This window comes from Perca flavescens, chromosome 9 (genome assembly GCF_004354835.1).
Source record: "Perca flavescens isolate YP-PL-M2 chromosome 9, PFLA_1.0, whole genome shotgun sequence".
In the NCBI taxonomy this organism is placed as follows: Eukaryota; Metazoa; Chordata; class Actinopteri; order Perciformes; family Percidae; genus Perca; species Perca flavescens.
This window is the reverse complement of record NC_041339.1, coordinates 28,283,315-28,306,395: the sequence shown is the minus strand read 5'-3', so window position 1 is coordinate 28,306,395 and position 23,081 is coordinate 28,283,315. Positions and strand designations below refer to the sequence as shown.

Below are 23,081 nucleotides of genomic sequence, written 5' to 3'. Positions count from 1 at the left end.
TGTGTTTTTCCTCAAAGATTGTGAAGAAATTTCACATGCAGAAACTAGAGTGAAGATAATTACCTCTTCTGAAAAGTCCATCATGTTTTTTGTAATCCTCCGTGTCCTCCTTGGCTACTAGTAACTGCGTGGAGGAGGGGTGGGGGCTGTGCACCCACCCCTCCTTGTATCATGTGGATACAAGGAGCTGACACTTTTGTTGTCGTTACTTAGAATTCCTCGTGGGGGCGACAGAAACTACGCACTATAGCTTTAACAGTTGCAACATCGCAACAAAAAGCGTTTACACTTGAATGAGATGGAGACGTTGGTGTACCAGAAATGATAAGGTACAAGAAAACCTCCACAATATATTAATGGCGACATCATTTCTTTCTTTTATCTAGGAATTTTCTTAAACTTTGGACTTCTGACTCTTTCAGTTTTGTCACAAGTTCCCTGTTTTTTCTGTTACTCTGCTGCATCGCTTTTATTTTCCTCTCCACTTGTTCTGTTGTCATCCCACTACTTTCTCTGATACTTTCTCTGTTGTCTGTGATCATTTTTTCTCTCCTTTGCCTTGACTTTGATCTTTATCTCTCCAGCATACTCCCCCCCTCTCACTACATCAGGGCTGCAGTAATAGGAAATCAGTGTTCCAATGAAAGCCACTAATCAACACTAACCTTCATTTAAAATGTAATCTGATATTAACCACATGCGCCCTATCTGTAAATTGGATTTCACATCTGAAGGACAAGGGGGGCGGTGTGGAGTTCTTGCCTCAACATTCAAGGCAAGATTTAGCTGGTCGGCCTTGACCTCCAAGTCCAAACTGCTCATTTACATTCAGTGCCAAGGGATCAACCCACTGAACCAAACTTAACAGTCAAAAATTACACAGAAATGTGTAAAAAGAAAGATTGTTAGAACATCCCTTTTCTTCAGAAAAATCCATTAATATTTGAAACTTGTTTTGGTAGTTGACGTAGTGAATTAGCAAAAGTCCCATCTTCAAACATTTCAACTTTTAATCCAGTTAGGGTGAAAACTAAATTTAAATTACGACATTGATACAGTATATTTTACCAGGTTTTATTGGTTATTTTCCATTCCTGACACTGTTTCTCATTCCATTCCTCCATTTTACATGGCCATGAAACATTATGCACTAGTTCTCTGTGTGCAATGTAAGAATATGCTAAGTACACACACTTACGCATTCATACATATATTATGTACCCATGCCTACAAACAACCCAACACACACACTCAGTCATGCATCCACAAATATATGTAACTATCCTTACACTTACAGTACACATGAGAAGACAAACCCACTTTAACTCCTCAATGCACTAATGATGCATACTGTGCAGTACACACACACACACACACACACACACTTCCCCACTTCTCTGTCAACAAAATAGCTCACATGAAGTAATTGTGACCGCAAAGTGAGTGCGCATTGGAAAGGCGTTCTTTTCCTGCACATTGCAAGTGATGCGTTGCTTTTTAGATTGAGTGTACACGGTAAAAGGAAAGAATTGCCGTTGACCTGTGAAGTTAGATTTACATGTCATGTTGGTCCATCAAATTGTTGTATCCATTTTCTTAACTTGACAGCTCACATTAACCCTGAGGCAACTTTGTGTCAAATGATGCATTTATGTTCAAGAAGGAAAATCAGTCTTTTTATAAACTGTGTGCAGGACAGTGATGATTTTTATATTTATTTTTCAAAACGTAAGTACAGTTGACATTCAGTACTGTTCAGTCAAACTGTTATCCCTGCACAATATGAAGCAGGCGGACCACTGAACACAGGAACATTTGTGTATTAAGGCTGCATCTTATAATTGGTTTCATTATCGATTAAACTGTCGATTTGTTGTCAATGAAACATTACAAATAATGAAAAATTGTCATTAGAGTACTTCTTCCCAGAGTCCAAGGTGACTTGTTTTGTTTGAACCAAAAGTCCAAAACCCAAATATATTCTGTTTGCAACAATATATGACTAAGAAAAGCAAAAAAATGCTGTTATCTGAGAAGTTGGAACAAGAGATGGTTCACTACTTAACTAACTAACTAACTAAACTAAGTGATTATTAAAATAGTTGATATTTTTCTGTTGATCAACTAATAAATTAATCTAACTCACTGTTTAAGCTCTAATGTGCATATAAATATTATTGCTTAATATAGATTTTTTTTTTGAACTTTTTAAACTCTGTTAATGATCAGTGAAAGAAATAAACAGAAGATAACTGCATTTCAAAATGTCTCAACCCTAGGAAGGTGCATATTCCTTGGGGCACACACTGCTAAACACAGGCCATTATGACCCTAAACTTACCTCAACAAGCTTGTGAAAAGAAGACTACTGTTGGGAACAAGGTTAATGAGCATCACCATGACAATATGACCCACTGCATCCGATCAAACCATTAGACTTAAAAAGTCCTTACAATGCCGAATAATTGGCTGATCCATACATCTCTGGTCTTGTATGAATCATTGATGCATATGAGAGCTCTGTGATCGTAAGGCTCCCCTGCCCCCTGTCCTTTGTCTGCTCCAGTCTTTTCTTCTCCTTCTGAAAGGTTAAAGCACTAAAAGAAAAGCATTTCATTGATACAGCGTGCAGTGCAAGTCCTGAAAGAGATTAACTATTCACCCGCTACTAGCTTCTATTTATGTGAATGAAACTACAGACACTGAATTTAGAACAACATATTAATTATAGACTACTAAAATACAACCCAGTCCACATCTTTAAATATATGATAGCGTAACCTAGGGAGATGTGCAGTACATTATTGTTTGTGAATAAGTGAGTGACCAAATGAAAATTGTATGTCTATTGTGTACGCATTTAAGGGCCCTCCGGTCACAAGAAGCCCTAATATGATCAGATTCCAACCCAATACCTCTGCATCTCTCTCTTTGAGTGTGTCTCTGCTGTATCTTCCTCTAATTGCCTTGGTCCCAGTTTGCCCCCGTACTGACAGTCTCCATTTAATGACCAATATCTGACCGCACCTCCCCCTCCCCCTCTCACATCTCACTCAATTTCCTTTTTCTGCTCTGCCTTATCCCCTCCTTCTTACTCGACTATCTCCATCCTCTATTGTTTTCCCTGTCTTGTTTATTGTCCTTGAAAATTTAAAAGAAAGTGTCTGTGCTTCTATATTTTTTTATGAAACTACACTTTATTCAATATGGCATTATTTTACTTGTGGAGCCAATTGGTATTCACAGCAGTGCAGAGTAGTTGGGCATTCATAATATTCCACCGATGTGATGAGACACGCTTCTCGGGTGTTTGCATAAAAAGACGTTGAAGCATGGTACTTCATCAATCAGCACTGTGCTGTCTGGGGGGCAGGGGAATTCAGTGTACCTTTTTAAGCATTTTAAATGCATGCAGCTACAGTGCAATGTTTAACTAATGCTTGTACAGGGTAAATCCTCCATAAGCTTCCATTCAACACGTGCCATATTATCACATATGCTCCCCGCATGGGCCTTTGTTTTGATGTTGTGTCTCACTGTGGCAGACAGTGACTTAAGAATGACTTATATTACCTCCCCGCCTCATATATGCACACCTCATGATAAATAAATTACCTTAGCATTAGCCTGCGAGCTTTCTGAATCATCACCTGAGAAGCTAGCTTTGATGCTCGGCAGGCAGCTGGAGAGTGGACGTGGTGGCGCGCTACAATGCTCCAGTCCCCTCCCTCCTTGCGAAGGGAAATTAAGATGGCAGTTAATCAAAAGTTAATTTGCATACTGCACCTTGCTTAGTCCAACCCTATACCCTGCTCATAATGGGCACTTAGACAGGCCATGTGAGGAGAATAGCAAGTCTACACCACTTTTGGTTGTGGACTTGTTTGAATTAAAAGACTGCAGAGCCCCCTATGATACAAATTAGTTTTCTGACCTCAGGACCAGAAAAGCCTATTTAAATTCCACTGCACAAATTCCAAAATACTGAGACCAAGAATTTTGAGAAAAAAGGCGTATTTTGAGAGACAGCATTTTTCTCAAAACGAAAGCCAATGAAACTATATAATCTCACAAAAGATTTAATTTAAAAATAGGCCTACTGCGGTACAGTCAGCTCAGTATCAATAAGCTGAATCCTCAATTACATATATCATAATATTTTTACCTGTTGCCAATGCAAACTCAGCTTGTGCCAGTTCACTTACACTTTGCAACATGAACTTCTATTCATGCAGTTTGCATAAGATGTTGAGGTTGCTCAAAAGATTTTATTTAATCTGGTTTTTTGCAACGTTTAGATATTACCGTCAGGTGCTTTATCAAAGGCAGGAGACAATCGATTAGAAGTGTAATACAGCCTTTAATCAAGTATTCCATGTTTTTATTTACAATGTTAATAATGATTGTATGCATTTTTCCCGGCATCTTTTCACAGCGAACTCTTCTCCATCATTGTGGCCATGGCACATGTATGTTAGAGAAACCTGATTCACTTACATTTCTTTTTTAGGTAGTTAAATTCTGACTTATTTAACGTAACTAAAATTCCATGAAAATGTGTGTATCCTATCTCATACACTGCCACTTTCTAATGCAGTGGCATACTGAGGAAAGCCTCACATGCTGACAGGCAAATCACTGCTATATATAATTAATAAAAAAATGCATAGATTACAGTATGAATTATAAAGCAGTGGGCTTAAATCTTTTTAAATTCATTTGCCTGTATATGTCATAAAAAATAGAAGTTGAGGGAAAAGGTCAGACCTGGTCATCCGACCAATTGTGTGTGTTTATTTGTTTGCTTTACCTTGATGTAACCTGGGTACATTCACTGACCGCACATGCTTGGTTTGACCATGTTTCACACTCATTACATAATGCATACACCCACCTGGGAGCTGCCGTCTCCAACCTCTCTTCAATCTTATCAAACGCTTATTGCTTGCTACCAAGCAGCTCCACTGGAACACGGCTTGCATCACTTCCTCAGCTGTTTTTCGGCAGAAAGCAGGTTAGCTGGTTGCCCGGTGTTTGTCTCTGTGCCCCAGCAGTTTTATAGCCCATGAAATATTCATTCAATACAAAGTGAGGATAATGGTGAATTCAGTTAAAAGCCTAGGACTGGCCGCTGAGAAAAGGACTTATAGCTATAAGTAGTTCTGGCTATGTACAGTATGTGTGTGTAAGTGTGCCTGCCTCCGTGAACACATGTACAATTATGTTCACAAAATACACTTGTATGCATGTGTAGAAAGTTGTGCCATCGTCATTTGAGTATTGTGTTGTATCTTTAAGATGCAGCCTTTACGTAGTTTTCTGCGCTGAGAGTGGCAGTCGATATTGCACTTGGCCTGGGATGTGATCATAGTCGGCAATATCTCTGCAGGCACAGATGTGTCCCCAGCTTACTGTTGATAAGTCCATCAGTTCTCCTCAGTGCCCGCTCCGCTGTTGGATACACCTGTCAACATTTAGTGAGAAGGGAACAAAGAGAGAGGGCAAATCGCACTGACTTTCAAAAGTCTGGGGAAAGTACCTTGAATACAACGTCATTACCAACACCATTACCATCTGGATTGGCAAAGTCAGACAGCAACAACCTTGATAAAAAATAAAATGATTCTTTATTTTCTTTGATTGCATTCTGTGTTTAATTTGTATTACAGTGGTGTGTACGTGTGATATTTCAATGTGTTTTATGTGATCTAGACGGGCAGACGTACCAGATTTTCTCTCTTTAGTTCTCTCCCACTGTCCCACTAAAGGCTTGCTGTTGTGGGAATTACTGTAATTGTTGGGTCTTTGTAAATTATAGTGTGGTCTAGACCTACTCTATCTGTAAAGTGTCTCGAGATAACTCTTAATAAAAATTTAAATTGAATGTTTTTCTTCTTGGTGGCTGTTGATAATGCTAATTACCTTCATGTACCGCCTCTTCGGTTTGTTCCAAACAAACTGCTCTTGTTTCTGCAGGCAATGTGAAACACATCTCCTGGTCTGCACATACCACTTTTCTCTGTGAATGGTTTGTAATACTCTGGCTGACTGGCAGCAAATAGAAAAACCTTTTTATAGACTTTAATAAATGTATGGGTAGAGCTGTTATTGTATAATATCAAAAGCCAATTTAGAGCAGCTGACCAGAATAGTCACAAATTATTGCCTAAACATGTAACTAAAAATAGCCACTGTATGTGTCAATCAGAAAAAAACTTTTTTATGAGCGCAGTGCGAGAGTAAAGATTACAACCTACCATAATCTTTCCATAATATTTTAAGGCCGATGTCTAGTATTTAGGGTCTTCCGCTTCCATAGTCCTCCACTGGTTTTCACATCATAATTGCACACAAGGAGTAATAGCGCACACACACACACACACACACACACACACACACACACACACACACACACACACACACACACACACACACACACACACACACGCGCGCTTGCGTGTAATACATTGCTTGTTAATAAACTGTGTTACTTGCACATTTTTCACTCTGCTCCTAAATTTCTTTGTATGGCACATATACTCTTTGGGAAAAAAGTTAGTGTAGAGCCCTGTATAATAACAGGAAATTGGAACTGTCCTTTTCATTTAGTGAACATTATTACCCTTGGGATGAAAATCATCTAATTGATTTTGTCATAATCAATGTCAATGGAGTTCTCTGTTGTTCTTGTTCGTCTGTATTCAGTCATTTGATTGGCAGTTTATCCATGACGCCACCCTTCTTGACTGCGAGGGCCCGAAATGGTCAGTCAGACAAATTACATCCTTTTAACCCAGCTGTCAATCACACTCTTGGAGTGGACTAAACCCCTCAGGGTGTCTATTTCTTCATGGGTTCGAATTAGAGAAAGTGACCGACAGTAGCCCTTAGACTCTACTGACCCACACAAACAAACACATTTTGAGGAACACTTCACTCATTGATATTGATATTCAGACCTTCACATAGACTAGAAGAGCTGCATTTTGTGCATTAATGACACAAATACACAAACACACACACGCATGGGGCTTGCTCGTTCACTCTTTTTAAGGGGATTTGCTGGAGGCTTTTATTCTTTTAAAGGCAAGGGGAGGTCATCTAAAGATCAACACCAGCAAAAGACAGGAGAAGAGAGGAAGCCAAACGCTAAATCTGTCCAATTCCATAGAAAAATAAAATGCATGTAGAATAGTGTAGACTACTGACAACATAGACTGCACAGTTGGAGAAAATCCTGACAATCACTACTGGCAAGGCTGAAACCTCCGGCGTCCTTCCATGAGGGGCAGCGTTTGAATGGCAGCAATGTATTCAGTACTGTTAAAGACAAACCTAAGAAGAAAGAAATGAGAGTATGAAACTGAAATAGGCAAATCCTAAAGGTACTATTGATCTGTGGCTGCAACATACACACACAAAAACACACTAAAACACACACATGCACAAACACTCAGGCTGGTTGCCAAGAAGCTTGCTGGTGGTCAAATATGTATAATTGATAGAATTGAGTTTGACACAGCGCTGTAATGTAATTTAGGGCTAGAGCCCGTGTGTGTGTGTGTGTGTGTGTGTGTGTGTGTGTGTGTGTGTGTGTGTGTGTGTGTGTGTGTGTGTGTGTGTGTGTGTGTGTGTGTGTGTGTGTGTGTGTGAGATTAAAGAGGGAAGCAGTTGGGGGGGGGGCTAAGGCTGGGTGAGGGAGTGTTGTGGTTTGCAGAAAGAAGGGACAGGGATTTGCTGTGGGGACTCAGTGTAAATTTGATGTATTGGACGGCTGTATTTTTCCTCTCTGTACTAACCCCCACGGGCTACACGAGTAGGAACAATGGCCTTCTCTACTGTAATGGGCTCTTACCAAGAGGGACCACTTTCTCTGTGTGTGTGTGTGTGTGTGTGTGTGTGTGTGTGTGTGTGTGTGTGTGTGTGTGGGTTTGACAAACCGTTACAAGTGCTTTCTTACTTACATTCACTTGATTTGCACTGGTGTAGTCAGTCAAAAAATGTTCTATTGAATATGATTTCACACATATAGAAAAAACTGTATGTATGCAGTCGGTATTTGGATCTATTTCAGTTTTACAGTTGTTGTGTTTGTGTGTGCTTAAGCGATTATTTGAATAATTGCTTAGAACAACTATGATAAGTAATTCATTGTGTAAGTCATTAATCAAGCAAAAATGCCAAACAGTCACTGTCTCCAGCTTTTCAAATGCTAACATTTGCTGATTTTCTCAGTTTTATATCAATGTAATCTGAAAATCTTTGGGTTTTGGGCTATCAGTTGGAGGTAGACCAATCCAATCAAGTGAAGTAAAGATGTCATTTTCAGCTTCATCAAAATAATAAATTGTAGAATTATCTATAACTAAAATAAGCAGCCCTAGCATATACAGAACTACATGTACATCCAAAATAGTGCTTGTGTGTTTCATGTCCTGACATGAGTGTATGTTCTTGTCTGTGTGTTTCATGTCTTTTTTTGTTTGTGTACTTTGTGTGTATGTTCCTGGCTTTGTGTCTGCTTGACAGTGTTCCTGCTTCTTTGTTCCTCTGTCACTGTGTGTCTAGTTTAATTGCAGGCCTTTGAGGAAAAATCGATTGGAGCAACAAGATAACTAAGTTATCAAACTGTTTCATTGACTGGCTGTCTCTTCTCTCTCTATCTTTTGCCTCCTCCCTATTTCTTTTCTCATTTCGCTCTCCCCGGCTTCATTCTCTGTCCCTTTTTGCTCCCCTTCTCTTCCATCCATCCCCCTAACTTTTTCATCAACTATCCATTTTCTTTTTCCCTTCACTGCCTTCTCCCTCTGTGCTCTCTCTGTCCCTTGCTGTTTTTCACCTCCGCCCCCTCTCACAACAGGCCGACAGACCTGTCCACCAGAGAAGTTTGATTGCGGAGGGGCTGCCAGCAAATGTGTTTCGTTGTCATGGCGATGCGACGGAGAGAGGGACTGCGAGAACGGGGCAGATGAGGACCAGTGCGCTGCAGGTAAGTTTGCCGTGGTGGAAATGTGGGGATGGAGGGAAACAGGAAAGGACAGAGAAGAAAAAAGGATAGAACAGCATCCATTTTGGCTTAATTTGAACTCAACTTTTAGTAATTCTGTCATTCACTGCAGACAAAAGTCTGAAAAGCCTTAAAGGAAATAGTCTACCGTCTACCAAATAGTTTTTCAGTTGGTTTAATGATAATTAGTGAATCGAGTGTTCACAGTATAGAGTCCTCATTTGCCGGTTTTTCTTTAGTGCATGTCCTCTCTTTGAATAATAGAAAACACAAATAGTATCTGCAGAACTTGTATTGTCTGCTCAACCGAACATAATGTATAGCTACGGGTCTTTCAAAAGCTATTTCATTTTTTAAAACGATTTAAATTGAATTGAAGAAAGGGTTTATAAAGTCTTTGCATATGCATATAGCACTGAATAAACTGAAGACCCTGCAAACTTTTCTACTGTATAAAAAAAGGGTGAAGATTTTAAAGGAGGTATAGGAAAAATAGAAGATGTGAACAGAGAAAATAGTTATAAGAAAGGAAAGAAGGAAAATTGTGACGTCAGAGGCGAGAACCAGAGAGAAAGTGAAGAAAATTAAAGTCCCATGTGATAATATGTCTAGGAATCTATTAAGGCACATTTTAATAATAACGGCATTGTACGATTTGTTTTGACAAGACATTATCTCTCAGACCCTGGGGTGATGATCAGTCCTAAATTTAGATCTAAGAGAATACTTTAAAAAATGTCAGACCTGGGGATTTGTGACCTTTATTTTTCTACTCATTATAAGACATGTATTGAAGTGTTCCGTATGCTTTTTAATGTGTCACCTGGTTTGTCGCTTATTTTAGGTTTCAGTTATAATCTGGGCCAAAGTGCTGCCAGGAGTATTTTTAACTTAACGGCATAGCTGCCAAAAAACTAAAATGTTTCATCCCTTAATTTATTTATATTTATTTTGTGTGTTATGTGTCTAGAGATGTCAAATATTATCGTTTTTTTCTCCCCTCAATTTTGTCCTTGTTTTTAGCTGTTACTCATTAAGCTGAAAATGGGGAAAAGCAGGTCACCCGGCAGACTGGGAGAGTTGGGCCAGTGGTGTTTAAAAAAAGGGGAAACTAATTATGTATCTTGAAAGTGTATTTTTTCAAGACATGTGTTAAGGAGTTTGTCCTGTGTTTACATAGATTCAGAAACATACTCACACCGAGGCAAACATCAACACAACACAATCTTACACATACTGTACAGTAGGACTTAGTTTTTCTTAAGATGGTATAGAGTACAATGCTCAGTCAAGTGCATCATGCACAGTGTGCAGAGGGCGTGGTGGCACACTTTTAGTGTTTTTTTAGTTGTGATGCACCCAAAGTGTAAAAATGGGTTGTGATTACAGTTTTTTTTCGATTGCTAAACAACAGTGGGCACAACTGGAGTCACGTGTGCAAAACTCAAACTACAGTCTGCACTACCAACAGTCACCTGAACTAAACAGTTCACATCACCTGCAAAACTCATTCCAAGCAACACAACTCTTAACACATGTCTCAAAACAGGCTCAGTGCAGCCAAACGCTCAGAACAATCCTCACTGAGATAACACACACCGTCACTCAGAACACACTGAGAGTAAAAACACTAGCGTCAAACACCAATACACAAATTACAAACTTTTCATGTTTACTGTTTGATCAATTTGAGTGACTTCACACTACTCAATAGTTTCTTTAAAGAAAGTTTATAGATTTTATGTAATGTACCGATTTTTATGTAAGATAAACAAGAAGAAATGGAAATCAGCAGTTTGCTTCAATATAGTATTTTGTCTCTAGTAATTTATGGAAATACTGGAAAAAAAAACTAAAGGTGCATAACAGTACCAAAGAATAGTGTGACTAATCCTGCCTCTCTCCAGCATCATGCGGCGAGTTTTCTTCATCACATTGGATGTCTGCATCATCTCTAAATACAAATGAATGTGGTGTTTCTATTGCTTTTACCTCCATTACTTTCTGAAAAACAGTAAGAACGCAGTAGACAGATATAATTTCTTTCACATTTTTTTAATAGCTGTGTATGTAGTCTCAGACATCTTACCTGGACATATTGGTATCTTTGCTCTTTTACCAGTTTCTCTCAAACGGTACAGTGTATAATTGTTTCATTCTTATTTGGTGTTTGTATACAAAAAAAGGCTTTCTGAGCTTTCTCTTTATAAATACCGTATATGTTCACTAACTAGTCTAAAACAAGACCCCTGCTTAGGCTTTCAGCTAAAAAATTGCAATCAGCAGTGTTTGATAGGCACCAGACTGAAATCTATCCTTATTTGAATGTGTGGTTAACAGTTTTGACAGCAGTGTAAGCATTTGAACAAAGTGCTGTAAATCCACAGTGTTGTGCACATTGTGGTTAAAGTCATGGGATAAGCGTGTAGAGTTTTGAAAACTGTGTTCAAGCAAAGGAAAACGAACCAGAGTTTGGTCCACATGAACTGCTGCTGTGCAGACTGTGGTTAGAGTTTTGCACATGTGGCTTCACTTGTGGCCACTGTCGTTTAGCAATTGAAAAACATTGTAAGAATAATGAGTGTGTGTGTGTGTGTGTGTGTGTGTGTGTGTGTGTGTGTGTGTGTGTGTGTGTGTGTGTGTGTGTGTGTGTGTGTGTGTGTGTGTGTGCTATCCCAAACCATGTAGCCACACAAAGATAGAGCCCATAGTATCATTCTTAAACAAAATTGTCACACAAACACATAATTATTCTGTATTCATGGAGCAGCAGTACTTTTTCAGAATAACAAATGACATAATGAAACAAATCCACTCCGATGTATGTCGTAAAATGCAGTATTCTTTCTAGGTAATCAATATATTTAGACAGAATTACTGTCTTTTATAAAGTACCATACAATGTTTCCATCTTGGTTTCATTTCATGTTGCAAGATTGGATGTCATACTTCAGTTTTGGATATCTCAAATGCTCATATACAAAGCTTAGCTTGCATTTAAGGAAACCTATAGAATAGCTTTGTAGAGTAATCTAACCACAGATACACATTGCTTCATCTGCAACACATGCACACTTTGGAAAGTCATATACACTCACATCAAATTATCTAGCCTACATCCTCAAAGCTGGCATTAAAGCTGTAAAAAGGGCATTGATTTTTATCAGCGTAAACATCTGGCCCACAGCATTATTGATTTTTAACCTGCGAAACACACACACACACAACACACACACTTATATGCACACACAGCATTTTCTCTAAGAATATAGATTGCATGTTATATTTTCCCATTGCTTAACCTGTTTTAGGCTAGATAGAAAAATAAAACCACTTTAAATGTATATGTACAGAAAATTTCTGTATAAACCTCTGTATAAGTGTGTCTTTGTGAGAAGTATGACTTTCAGACCGTAAGAGTAATTACATTTTTGTGGAGTAATTCTAATTCTTATTCTGTGGAAGTAATTCTGGCCAGTTGTTGTGTAAAGGAGAGAGTAAATGTAGCACAGGGGAGTCCTTATAAGAATAGAATGGGAAGGGTGTGTGCGTGTGCGTGTGAGAGCGTGTATGTTTCTCATGCACCTTCGTTTCCATAATGTTGCCTTCATCCCTCAGCCACTGAGACATTCATACATTCTCATGCTGTAAGTGATGCCAAAATGCATGTATGCACACTGCAAGGACATGCCCATGCATGTATGATTAAGGACACACACACACACACACACACACACAGACACACACACACACACACACACACACACAAACACACACACACATATATGATCATACACACTGTAAGATTGCTCCTGGACACTTACATTTTTTCAATATTTCAGTTATGTGCACAACCAAAGATGTGTAAAATAGTACAACTACCATTCTTTAATGAACTTTACTGATTGCAGAAGCAATTTAGATAAAATAATATTCAAATTTTAATGAATTTTAATTTTGAGTTGTGCAATCTCATCACTTTGAACACCCTGGGGGTAGCATGATAATCTTAACAAGTATCAACGCAAACCACTTTTGTATTTTAATTAATATTATTAAGCTATTGCTGTTTACCATAACGTGTGCTTTCAAACCACGGATATTGGCTAACTATCAGAAGCTCACCAGTCACAGCGGTACATTGTAAGCACATTGAAATGCCCACTCTACGCTGTTAATTATGGGTTAAACCTCATTGTTTGTCTCCTCTTTTTCATAATTTCTTCTTTCCCATCTAGTTGTCTCTTTTACTTTCACTTTCTTTATCTGTCCTCTGTCCTATGTTGTATTTTGATCCATAGTTGTCCATGCAGTCTATGAGCATTTTTAAATTTTAATTTTTTATTTTAGTGAATTAATATTAAATAGGACCACATTAAATTTAAATGGAGTTAACCAAAAACAGTTCTACATGTGTCAGAAACACTTGAATCAAGACAGATAGCAATGGGAATCAAAATAAGTAATGTGGGTTTGGCACAATTTTGAACATGTAAAAGTTAGGAAATCTTAATAATAAACAGCTCTGGAAAGATTCCAGTTGTGTTACTATATATGTTTTTGACATTTAGAAAGCTTATTTACAGTATTTGCTTTAACTCAATGGATTCAAACACATTACATTCATAACGTCTCTCAATTTTGCTAGACTTCAAGAGTTGTGTTGACATTTTCTTGACAGGTGGATAGAAGGTGGATCTCTTCATACTGTATTTGCTTTACTCCCTCTGCTGTTAGTCCTCACTTTCTCTGAATGTTATTCTCTGTCCTTTATCTCCATTCTGTCTGTAAATTGTTAGAGTGTAGTCTGTTCATACACAGAGTGATGTCATGAGTCATTAGGGAGTTTGTGGCCACAACCTCATAAAAACAATATTCGCAGTTCATGTATTCATGGTATCCAGGCTGCCTTTGTTCACATACCACCTCTGACTCCTAAGAAAAGAAACAGGAGTGCTTTCTCTCTTCCTCACCCATTACATGCACCTGCACTTTTTTATTCTCTTTTAATCCCTGCGTTGACTCGGAAGGCAATCAGACACCATATGTTCTCTCCATTGCCTTTCATCTCGTCTGACCTGTGTGAGCATATATCCCTTATTGCAGTGTGAAATAAAGTAGGTAATAGAGATGTTAAATATTTCATGGGGGTGTTGATGATAATTGATTTCCTGCCTGATGCTTTGAGTGTATATGTGTGTGTGTTATTGGAGTTGTGCTGTTATATCAACCTGTAGAGTTCAGCTTTTGATCTATGAAGATGGTAGGGGTGAATATTAAGTTCATCTGATCCATGGAAAAAAGACATGTGTTATCTGAGTTCACACATAAAAGGCCATAATGGATCAATTTTTCCTCTATATATCAAAGTGTAAATACGTTATTTAGTAAGCTGTAGACATGTCACAAAAAACTGAATTTGGTTTGCAAAAATAATTACACTGTCATAAGGCGCATTCACATTACAGCAACAAAAAACAAGGGTCTTGGATAGCATGTTGGTTGGCGCAGTATTTAGAAGTAAATACAACAAAAGGGAAGAATTCAGCACAAACTCCGAGCAGTGCCAACTGTGGCAGCCTCTTTGAATAAAGACAGATGAGCCAGAGTGGTCCGACAGTGAGTCACTGACCTCCACAGATATGCGTGTCTCTTCCTCTCAACCCTGGTGTTCACCTCAGCATGGACTGTAAAGGAATGCTCTTCGGTTCTCATGGTTAACAACCAAGGATATGAATCAACTTGCTATCCTTCCATTCACACATACAAGGAAGGGGGAAAAGTGTGTGTGCATGTCTGCGCACTGGTGAACGGATATAAAAAATAGTTGGAGTGATTGAGGACGATGTTTATAGTATATCAGAAATATGTGGTGGAACAGTTAAAATAAGCTTGTTTGTGCAGGTAGTGCAAATAGAGGTGCATGCATGCTGTGCACATTAGGAAATGCGTTGAGATGTGAGCTTGAATTTGAGATGCTTTTGCAGATCGTGCTAGTGAAGGTGTTGATAGATGAGGCTGGCGGTTCAATTTTATTTCAGTTACTGCTCTTTAACACCTATTTCAACCAAGGCAACTGATCAAATCTTTACTGTGGGTAGATGATTCGACTTTCAGGCTACTTCTACACTACACGTTTTCATTTTTAAGCAGCGTTTTGAGACAAAAACGATCTCCGTCCACACAAGAGTTTTAGCTCCAGGAGCATATTAACACGTCCGGCAATCCATATCACATGACCATTCACACACACTGGGCGTTTGCGTGTCAGTGTAAACAGAAAAGCAGTGTTCTGATGTTATTCTGCGGTTGAAAATCATGGATGTAGAAGTTGAAAATACAGAAAATACGGTAACACTTTACTTGAAGGTATCGACATAATCATGAAATTACACTATGACGCTATGACTATGACATGACACTCTCATGAACGTGTCATAAACGTTATAAACAAGTCATAAACATGACAAGTTGACATTGTTTGGATTGTATTGATTATGACAACATGACATTAATCAAAGTGACATTACCAGAAGTTTTCTTGGTCATGACAAGATGACATTAAATTTGTTTGGGATGTTTTTGTAATAACAACTTGACATTAACCAGGATGACATTACCAGAAGATGTCTTTGTCATGACAACTTGGAATTCTATTTCTTTGGAGTGACCTTATTAAGACAACTTGACATTAAACAGGATGACATTATGTCAAGTTGTCATGACAAAGATATCCTCTGGTAATGTCATTCTGGTTAATGTCAAGTTGTCATTACAGAGACATCCCAAACAAATTTAATGTCAACTTGTCATGAGCATGACAACTTCTGGTAATGTCACTTTAATTATTGTCAAGTTGTCATAATCAAGACAACCCAAACAATGTCAACTTGTTATGACGAAAACTGAATGACACTTAATGACAGAAGTCATAAACGTTTATGACTTGTTTATAACATTTATGTTCATGACAGTGTCATGTCACGATTATGTCAATACCTTCAAATAAAGTGTAACCGAAAATACTTTGGAGAAAGAACAACAATGGTGAAAAGTAAGAGCAGGGATTTATTAGCTTGGCGCGAGGACGAGGTGGAACTGTTACTGAAAGGTAAAAATGCTAATGTTGCTAGCGGTAGACGCTAAGTTTCAGAGAATCACACAATGTTTTTGTAACACACCTGGTAGGTGCATCTGCATACTAATATGTCACCAAGCGAAAATCTTTTGTGTCTGGCCTCCATATGAATCCAACTTGTTATTTATTTTGTGGATTTCAGAAACATAAGTAGATTGTTTTATGTCCGTCTTTCAGTTCAAGCAGTTGTCAACAACAATTGGCTGCCCCCCACAAAGGCCAGCACAGCTGGGGTACAACAAATCAATAATGATGAATACTGTAAGTGTGAATGAATAATAAGTGAGTTGACTTGGTTGAATAATTGAGAGATTGACTGACTGGATCCCTCCTAGCCTGGAATAGCAGACAAAACAAAGTATAAGTACAAAAGTGTTCCTAATAAAACAGAGACAGAAAAGTAAACGGCAAAAAAAATATCTGTACAAACATCCCCCACTGCTCCAGTAGTATACCAATTGATAAGTTATTTATGTTACACTGATTCTTGAATTATTATTATTTTAATTTTGTGTTTTATTATGTTTACACTTTTTTAAATGCTGCTAAACCAAGAATAAACCAAAAGTAATTAACCAAAGTAAATATGATTTGCCTCAACATTATGGTATGACGAGAGAAATTCAAAAAAATCATTATGTATAGTTTCACACTGATTAAGCATAACGGTGACGCTCAGACTAAGGAGAAGAATAATGCAAATGTTTGCAACAGCTGTTATATCAAAGATGGAATATCAGGTGTATCAATCTACCTTCCTCCACTCCTGTCGATTTGCACGACAGAAGAGAGTTTGGTTAGCATAAAACTTATCATGGTGTTGCTGTTACACTTATTATTCTTTGGAAATTGATTTATTATTAATGTTACAGACATAACAAAGAAACAAAAAGAGTATTGTATCTACAGATAACAAAGCCAGCTATGTGACAAAGCAGTCTGATAGCAGTTGGGAGCCAGACAGGCTTTCTGGTAATGCGAACATTTCTGCAGCACATGCCACTGTAACAGTAACCGTAATAAGTCACAGCTAATAGGTCTTTGGACATACAACAGAAATAATTGGTAAGAAAAGGGGAAATAAAGGGGAACTTGTGGGTTCTATTCTTAATTAGTGGCATGATGATAAATGTTTTCATAAACAATTTTAAATAATGTTCACTCAGCAGTGTAAAAAGTGTCTACTGTATAAACGGTACTATACCATCTACAGTACAAATATTGATTCTATAATCTAACCCCTTAAAAAACATACTCCTGCTGTGTTCCCCCTTTAAATCCCTCCCTTCATCATCTCCACCACCCTTTTCCTCCACCTCTGATCTCTCTCCATCCCTCCCTCCCGCGGCAGCTACAATTGGAGTACAGCAAGCGTTAATTAGGGCTGCTAATTGAGCATATCCAAATGTTGAATAAAACATGGATCCAGGAAGAGAGGCTCTTTATTACATTTAGAGGAGGCCTCTGAAGAAGGTTTATGAGCCTTTAATTTATGTTAATGTGAAATTTTGTTTAGGCACACAGCCGCTTCTATCAGTGTGTTTGCATGCTTCGGGGTGTGGGTGTGTGTGTGTGTGTTTGTAGGTAAAACATAGTTTTTTATGTTTGGGTGAGGAGGCGCTTACATGACTAATGGCCTCTCTTTTGTTTTCTGAATACTAATTTTGCATTTTCTTTTCTTATTTGGTGAAGATTTAAAGCAAAATGTAATTAAAGTGTTCTTTACCTGCTCACCAATCCAATTTTAATTTCAACAAATTGGACTGTGTGAATTAATACACCATCTCTGCATGCGTGTGTGCGTGTGTGCGTGTGTGTGTGTGTCTGTGTGTGTGTGGCCTGTGCTGATTCAGTGAGCGCAGGAATGATCCAGCTTGCTTAAGGTTAATCGCCAGAGAAGTTCACATTTCCACAAACCTAATAAGATCAGGGCACACTTAAATTACAACAGACACTAGGATGAGGTGACTTTCCCCTTGCATCACAAATGCCTGTTAATTGAAACAAAAATATGTGTCAGTGTTGGAATTAAGTGGTTGAGTTAATTAAATTGTCTACTACAAGTGAGGGAATGGATTTCCACATAATATTAATTAAATTTGTCTTGTTTGTGTTATTATAACCTCCGTGGAAAAACTGGACTGAAACTCTCTGGGGTTTTTTTTCTCCCGTTTTTCTTACCCACTCACTGCATCTTCTCACTCTCTCTCCTATCTAAGTGTGCTTACCCGGTGCAAGTATTAGCTTAGCTGTATCACAGTCACGCAGGCTATTTCTGATCCTTAAAGAGCTGTGAAAATACTGTAATTGTGTCAATGTGGCTAGTATGCTAATAGTTACCTTCATTAGATCAACTCGCACCTACATACTGTAGTTACCACTTAAACCATTTGCCTCATTGGGAATGCAAATATGAAAATCTGGCCCATTGGGTTTCATTAGGACAGACAGATTAGGTCCAAAGGACACTCTTACTGTGTAGTATTCTAGGCCAATACAGCCATTTTAAATCCTCAACAAACTACTACAGTATATGTGGTTTAATGATTCAGTCTTACCTCAAGTACCTCAAAAACTCACAAAAAATGTTGCTTTGTGTGTTGGCTAATGTCAAGATCTCAACCAGTTAAAAGTCCAATCACAACTGGATTCAAGCATCCAGCAGTGGAATTGCTTGCCTTCATTTAGCAGGCTTTTGAAAAATTGCAAAATCTTTTAAAAAAAGTAGTTACTTACACTTCTTAACAAATCGGTGCTTTTCAATGTTGCTGTTCTTTGAATTGCTGCACTGGATGTAACATTTCATCATATTTTTTAATTTAACACTTTCACTTATCAACAGTAAAGACACAGATTTAGATTCTTTCTGCTATTTTTATTTTTTTTATTTTTTTGCTCTCCGGTTTGAAAGACGCACAGTGATCTGGAAACTTTGAATTCACTGTACTGTAGGTAAGGATTGTAACTGTCAAGGATTTCCCCTCTGTATGTTCACTGCATTGTTGAAGAGTTCTGCCTGTTTACATGCAATCTTTTTTGTTGGCCTTTCTCTGTCTGTTTTTTTCTTTTACTTCACTTGGAGCCAATCAGTCAGTACTCGCTCCACAGACACTTTCAGCACTATGTTGGCGGCAGACAGGCAGACAGACAGACAGAGAGAGAGAGACAGACAGTAGTCAGAGAGGCTCCTGCAGGCTCTGGGGACCTGTTGCTCTTTTCACATCAGCCGGAGCTGCTCTGTTAACATTACAGCAAGCGGCCGCTGGATCGATGCCCACCAGGGATATGTTAGTTGGTGTTTTATAGTGGGACAGAGAGGGGCGGAGGAGAGGGAAACTGTGTCTGTGTGTGTGTGTGTGTGTGTGTGTGTGTGTGTGTGTGTGTGTGTGTGTGTGTGTGTGCGTGTGTGCGTGTGCACGCTGAACGTGTGTTGTTCTGGTAGGAAGTAGAAGGAGGGGAGTAAATAAAGTGGCACCTCTTAAGTGCTTGTACATGAAGATACAAGTTTGTCTGTGTAGAAAGCTCAAGTGCTTTCTACACACCTGCTGCTAGCTTTAGTACACTAACTAACATCTAATAGCCATTTAGGTCGCAATATTCTGAAAGCTCAAATGGTTTCTACACTGAGGAAACGTCCTTAGTAAACACGGTGAGATACAAACTGTACACACATGAACCACACATCCCCTCCTCCAGCCATCTACACACATGCAATATATAACTTAAGTCCAGCTCGCTGTAGGCTACAGTAAATGTAACCTCTTTCCCATTATTTGATAACCCATCAAAAAGAAGGAAGAAGACTCCACCCACATCAGAAATGCAGTATGTAGTATGTGAGTGCATGTGTGTGAACAATTGTGTATGTAGTGGTTTTTGCATCTTTTATCTTGCTTCACTCACATTTCTGCGAGAAGAGGTGACTGCATAGACATAATGGTAGCCTCTTGTCTCATAGTTTCTTCCCATTACGTTCTCTTTCATTTATAATCCTCTGACTGCTCTCACTGTGTGCGTAGGTGTAATGTAATGGAGCGCCAGCACACAAACAGGCTCACTGTGCACCCAGAGGCATTTGCACTTGCTTTAGACTCAGGCAGACCGTTTTCTTCCAATGATAGCTTTAAGTACATTACTCATTCCTCTTACAACCCCCCAGCCCCCGTCCTTACCTCTCCATACACACACACACACACACACACTCTCAGAATCACAATTGACTGCTGGGAAACCATAACTTTACTTCAACCCAAGGGGGATGCAACCAAACGTAATGAAGTCAAAGAGGAAGGATTTTTTTAATGTTGCTGCTTTCCTGGCCAGTAACCTATTGACAGACCACCATCCCCACTACAGGCACCTCTCAAAACCTTCTCCTACAGTAGATTTTCATAAAGATTAGCCTCTATTAAAAAAAAAGCTGCTAGCTACTGCACTAAATCTAGCAGCAGGTACCTACCTACCTAGTAAACACAAGCTACTAGCTAGTAAAGCTGATCTGCTGCACTGCCACTCAACAGTGTCCACCTTGTCATTTTATAAGATAGCACAATTGTTTTATTAACTAACAACAACACTTCCCATGATGCTCTGGTAGAGAGCCTTTTTCTAGAATTGTGGTCAGACTGAACACAAATTTCCGCAGTTTGAAAATGAGAATTTTGACCGATTCATTCCATCAGTTAAAGCTTTAGTGCGTCACTTTGATATTAATAAACGTCAGTTACATTCAAGCCATTGCCAAATGAGTTGCTACAAAGCTAATTAAGACTAACCGCTCCACACAACTCTCTCTGTATTTCTCAGTATGGCTATATTCAGAAGATTGTGTCGTCCGGTGACTTTTCCGCACAGAAGCTCGAGTGAAGATAATTGACTCTTCTAAAGAGTCCATCATGTTTTTTTAATCCTCCGTTTCCTCCTTGGCAACTAGCAACTGCATGGAGTGGGGGGGGTGTGCCAAAGGTTTGTTGCCATTACTTAGAATTCCTAATGGGGCCACAGAAACTACGCACTAGAGCTTTAAAAAATATATTATTAAAACAAGTTTTTAAAAAGTCTGTTGTGTGGTTAAAAAAAATAAAAAATACACACAGATACACAATGTTTCCCACAGGTTAGAAAGCAATTTGTGGCGCCTGGGGTTAGAAAGACGCGTGAGCGACAGAGAGACGGGAAAGGAAATGCAGCTATACAAATACGCTGCATTTTTTAAATAGCGTTAAAAAAATAAATTAATTAATAACGAAACTCAATATGTGGCAGCCAGTGTATGATTGCACCGCCACAAATTAGTCTATTTGTGGGAAACGCTGCAACATGTGCAACCACACGTGCCCTTTTATTGGAGTAGGTTATGGGTGAGCGTAAAACACAACTTGCTAGTGCTAATTTATCACTAGCAAGTTTTAAGCTATTTTTTCTGTTAAGCTTATGGCTCTCACAACTCAAGAAACCTAGTTTGAGTGAACGACATGAAAAACAACAAGTATCATGATGAGGCCATCTCAAATGGTAATTATGTCATTATCATCTATGGTAAAATGCAGGATTACATGTTTGTGGAGATGTAATCATCACACTAAATCACAATGACCTATTTTTAATGTATTCCTGGATTCACTACCTCGCAATTATACAATCGGAGTGAATGCAATTCTTTTTCAGACAGGCATTCAGAATGTGTGCGTGTCTGTGTGTTGTGTGTGCATGAGGGGGTGGGGTGGAATGTATTTGTAAGATTTAAGACTGGAGCCACAAGGATATAGTGATGGCCATGTCACATTCTACATTTAATGACTGACATAATGAATTATGAAATGTTTTTTGACCAATGGCATCCATAATACACGTTATGTCAATACACACTCCTACATGTATATAGAGACGCACAGGGACATTCATTGACACCACCTGCACACACACATACACAGGCACACAATCTACTGTGATTGCTGGTGATGCAGTTAATATTCAAGTATAAGCTGCTGTCAGATGGAATAGTGATTGAGCTATTGAAATATCCTGTTCTATTCCGTGTGTGTGCGTGTGTGCGTGTGTGCGTGCGTGCGTGCGTGCGTGCGTGCGTGCGTGCGTGCATTAGCAAATCCCATCCCATATCCCTCCCTGGTGTATACCAATCGTGTTACACAAAGAGTTTTAGTCTCTCAGTGAATTTTGTGCCGTTTTTCTCCTCATCTAAGCTGTCATTTCACTTGGATTCCCCAGTCTCTACTGTCACGCTACATTGAGGTCCTTTTTTCTGTGGCTTTTCACACTCAGTTTGACATGTTTTTACTCTGAGCAAAGACAATCTAACCAGTATAGGTGAATAGAAAGTCTCTATTTGCACCTGTTTTGAGGTGTGAGAAGTGTGTGAAGAGTTGAGTTGCTTGGAATGAGTTTTGCAGGTGATGTGAACTGTTTAGTTCAGGTGACTGTTGGTAGTGCAGACTGTAGTTTGAGTTTTGCACACGTGGCTTCATTTGTGCCCACTGTCGTTTAGCATTCGAAAAAACTGTTTTATTTTATTAATTTTAGTGATGCACTTGCACACGGGGGTCACAAAGCACGCAAGTGCTAAATGTGGTGTGAATTTATATTTGGTTGACCCGGATTTGGGCAAGGGTTTGAGCAATTTACTGATATTTTATGAATTGTAGGTCAATTTTTGTCCTTTTTTGATATGTTGAGATTTTATTTTTGTAAAATGTCATGTCCAAAAAAGATGTAACCTAGTTCATGTAAGAGCGCAGTTTGCTGGGAAACCATAAACCCAAAAATTGTTTTAAACTGGATTTTTCTCCAAACAATTTTGATATCACCATCGACCACATGGTTTATGAGTACATGGTGTCATCCCTGATTATTGATTTGAGAAAAGCTTACATAAACATCAACAACAACTACTTGACAGCTATAGTCAGCTATAATATG

At 38.7% G+C, this 23,081-nt stretch overlaps 1 protein-coding gene across 5 annotated transcripts in view; it reads left to right on the top strand.

Moving 5' to 3' along the window:
* Positions 1-23,081, top strand: part of lrp8 (low density lipoprotein receptor-related protein 8, apolipoprotein e receptor) — a 180,022-nt gene that overhangs the window by 99,576 nt on the left and 57,365 nt on the right. For all 5 annotated transcript variants that reach the window (XM_028587196.1, XM_028587195.1, XM_028587193.1 and 2 more), the window contains exon 4: positions 8,861-8,989. In XM_028587196.1, coding sequence (XP_028442997.1) covers positions 8,861-8,989 — 129 coding nt within the window. The remainder of the gene's footprint in view (positions 1-8,860; positions 8,990-23,081) is intronic.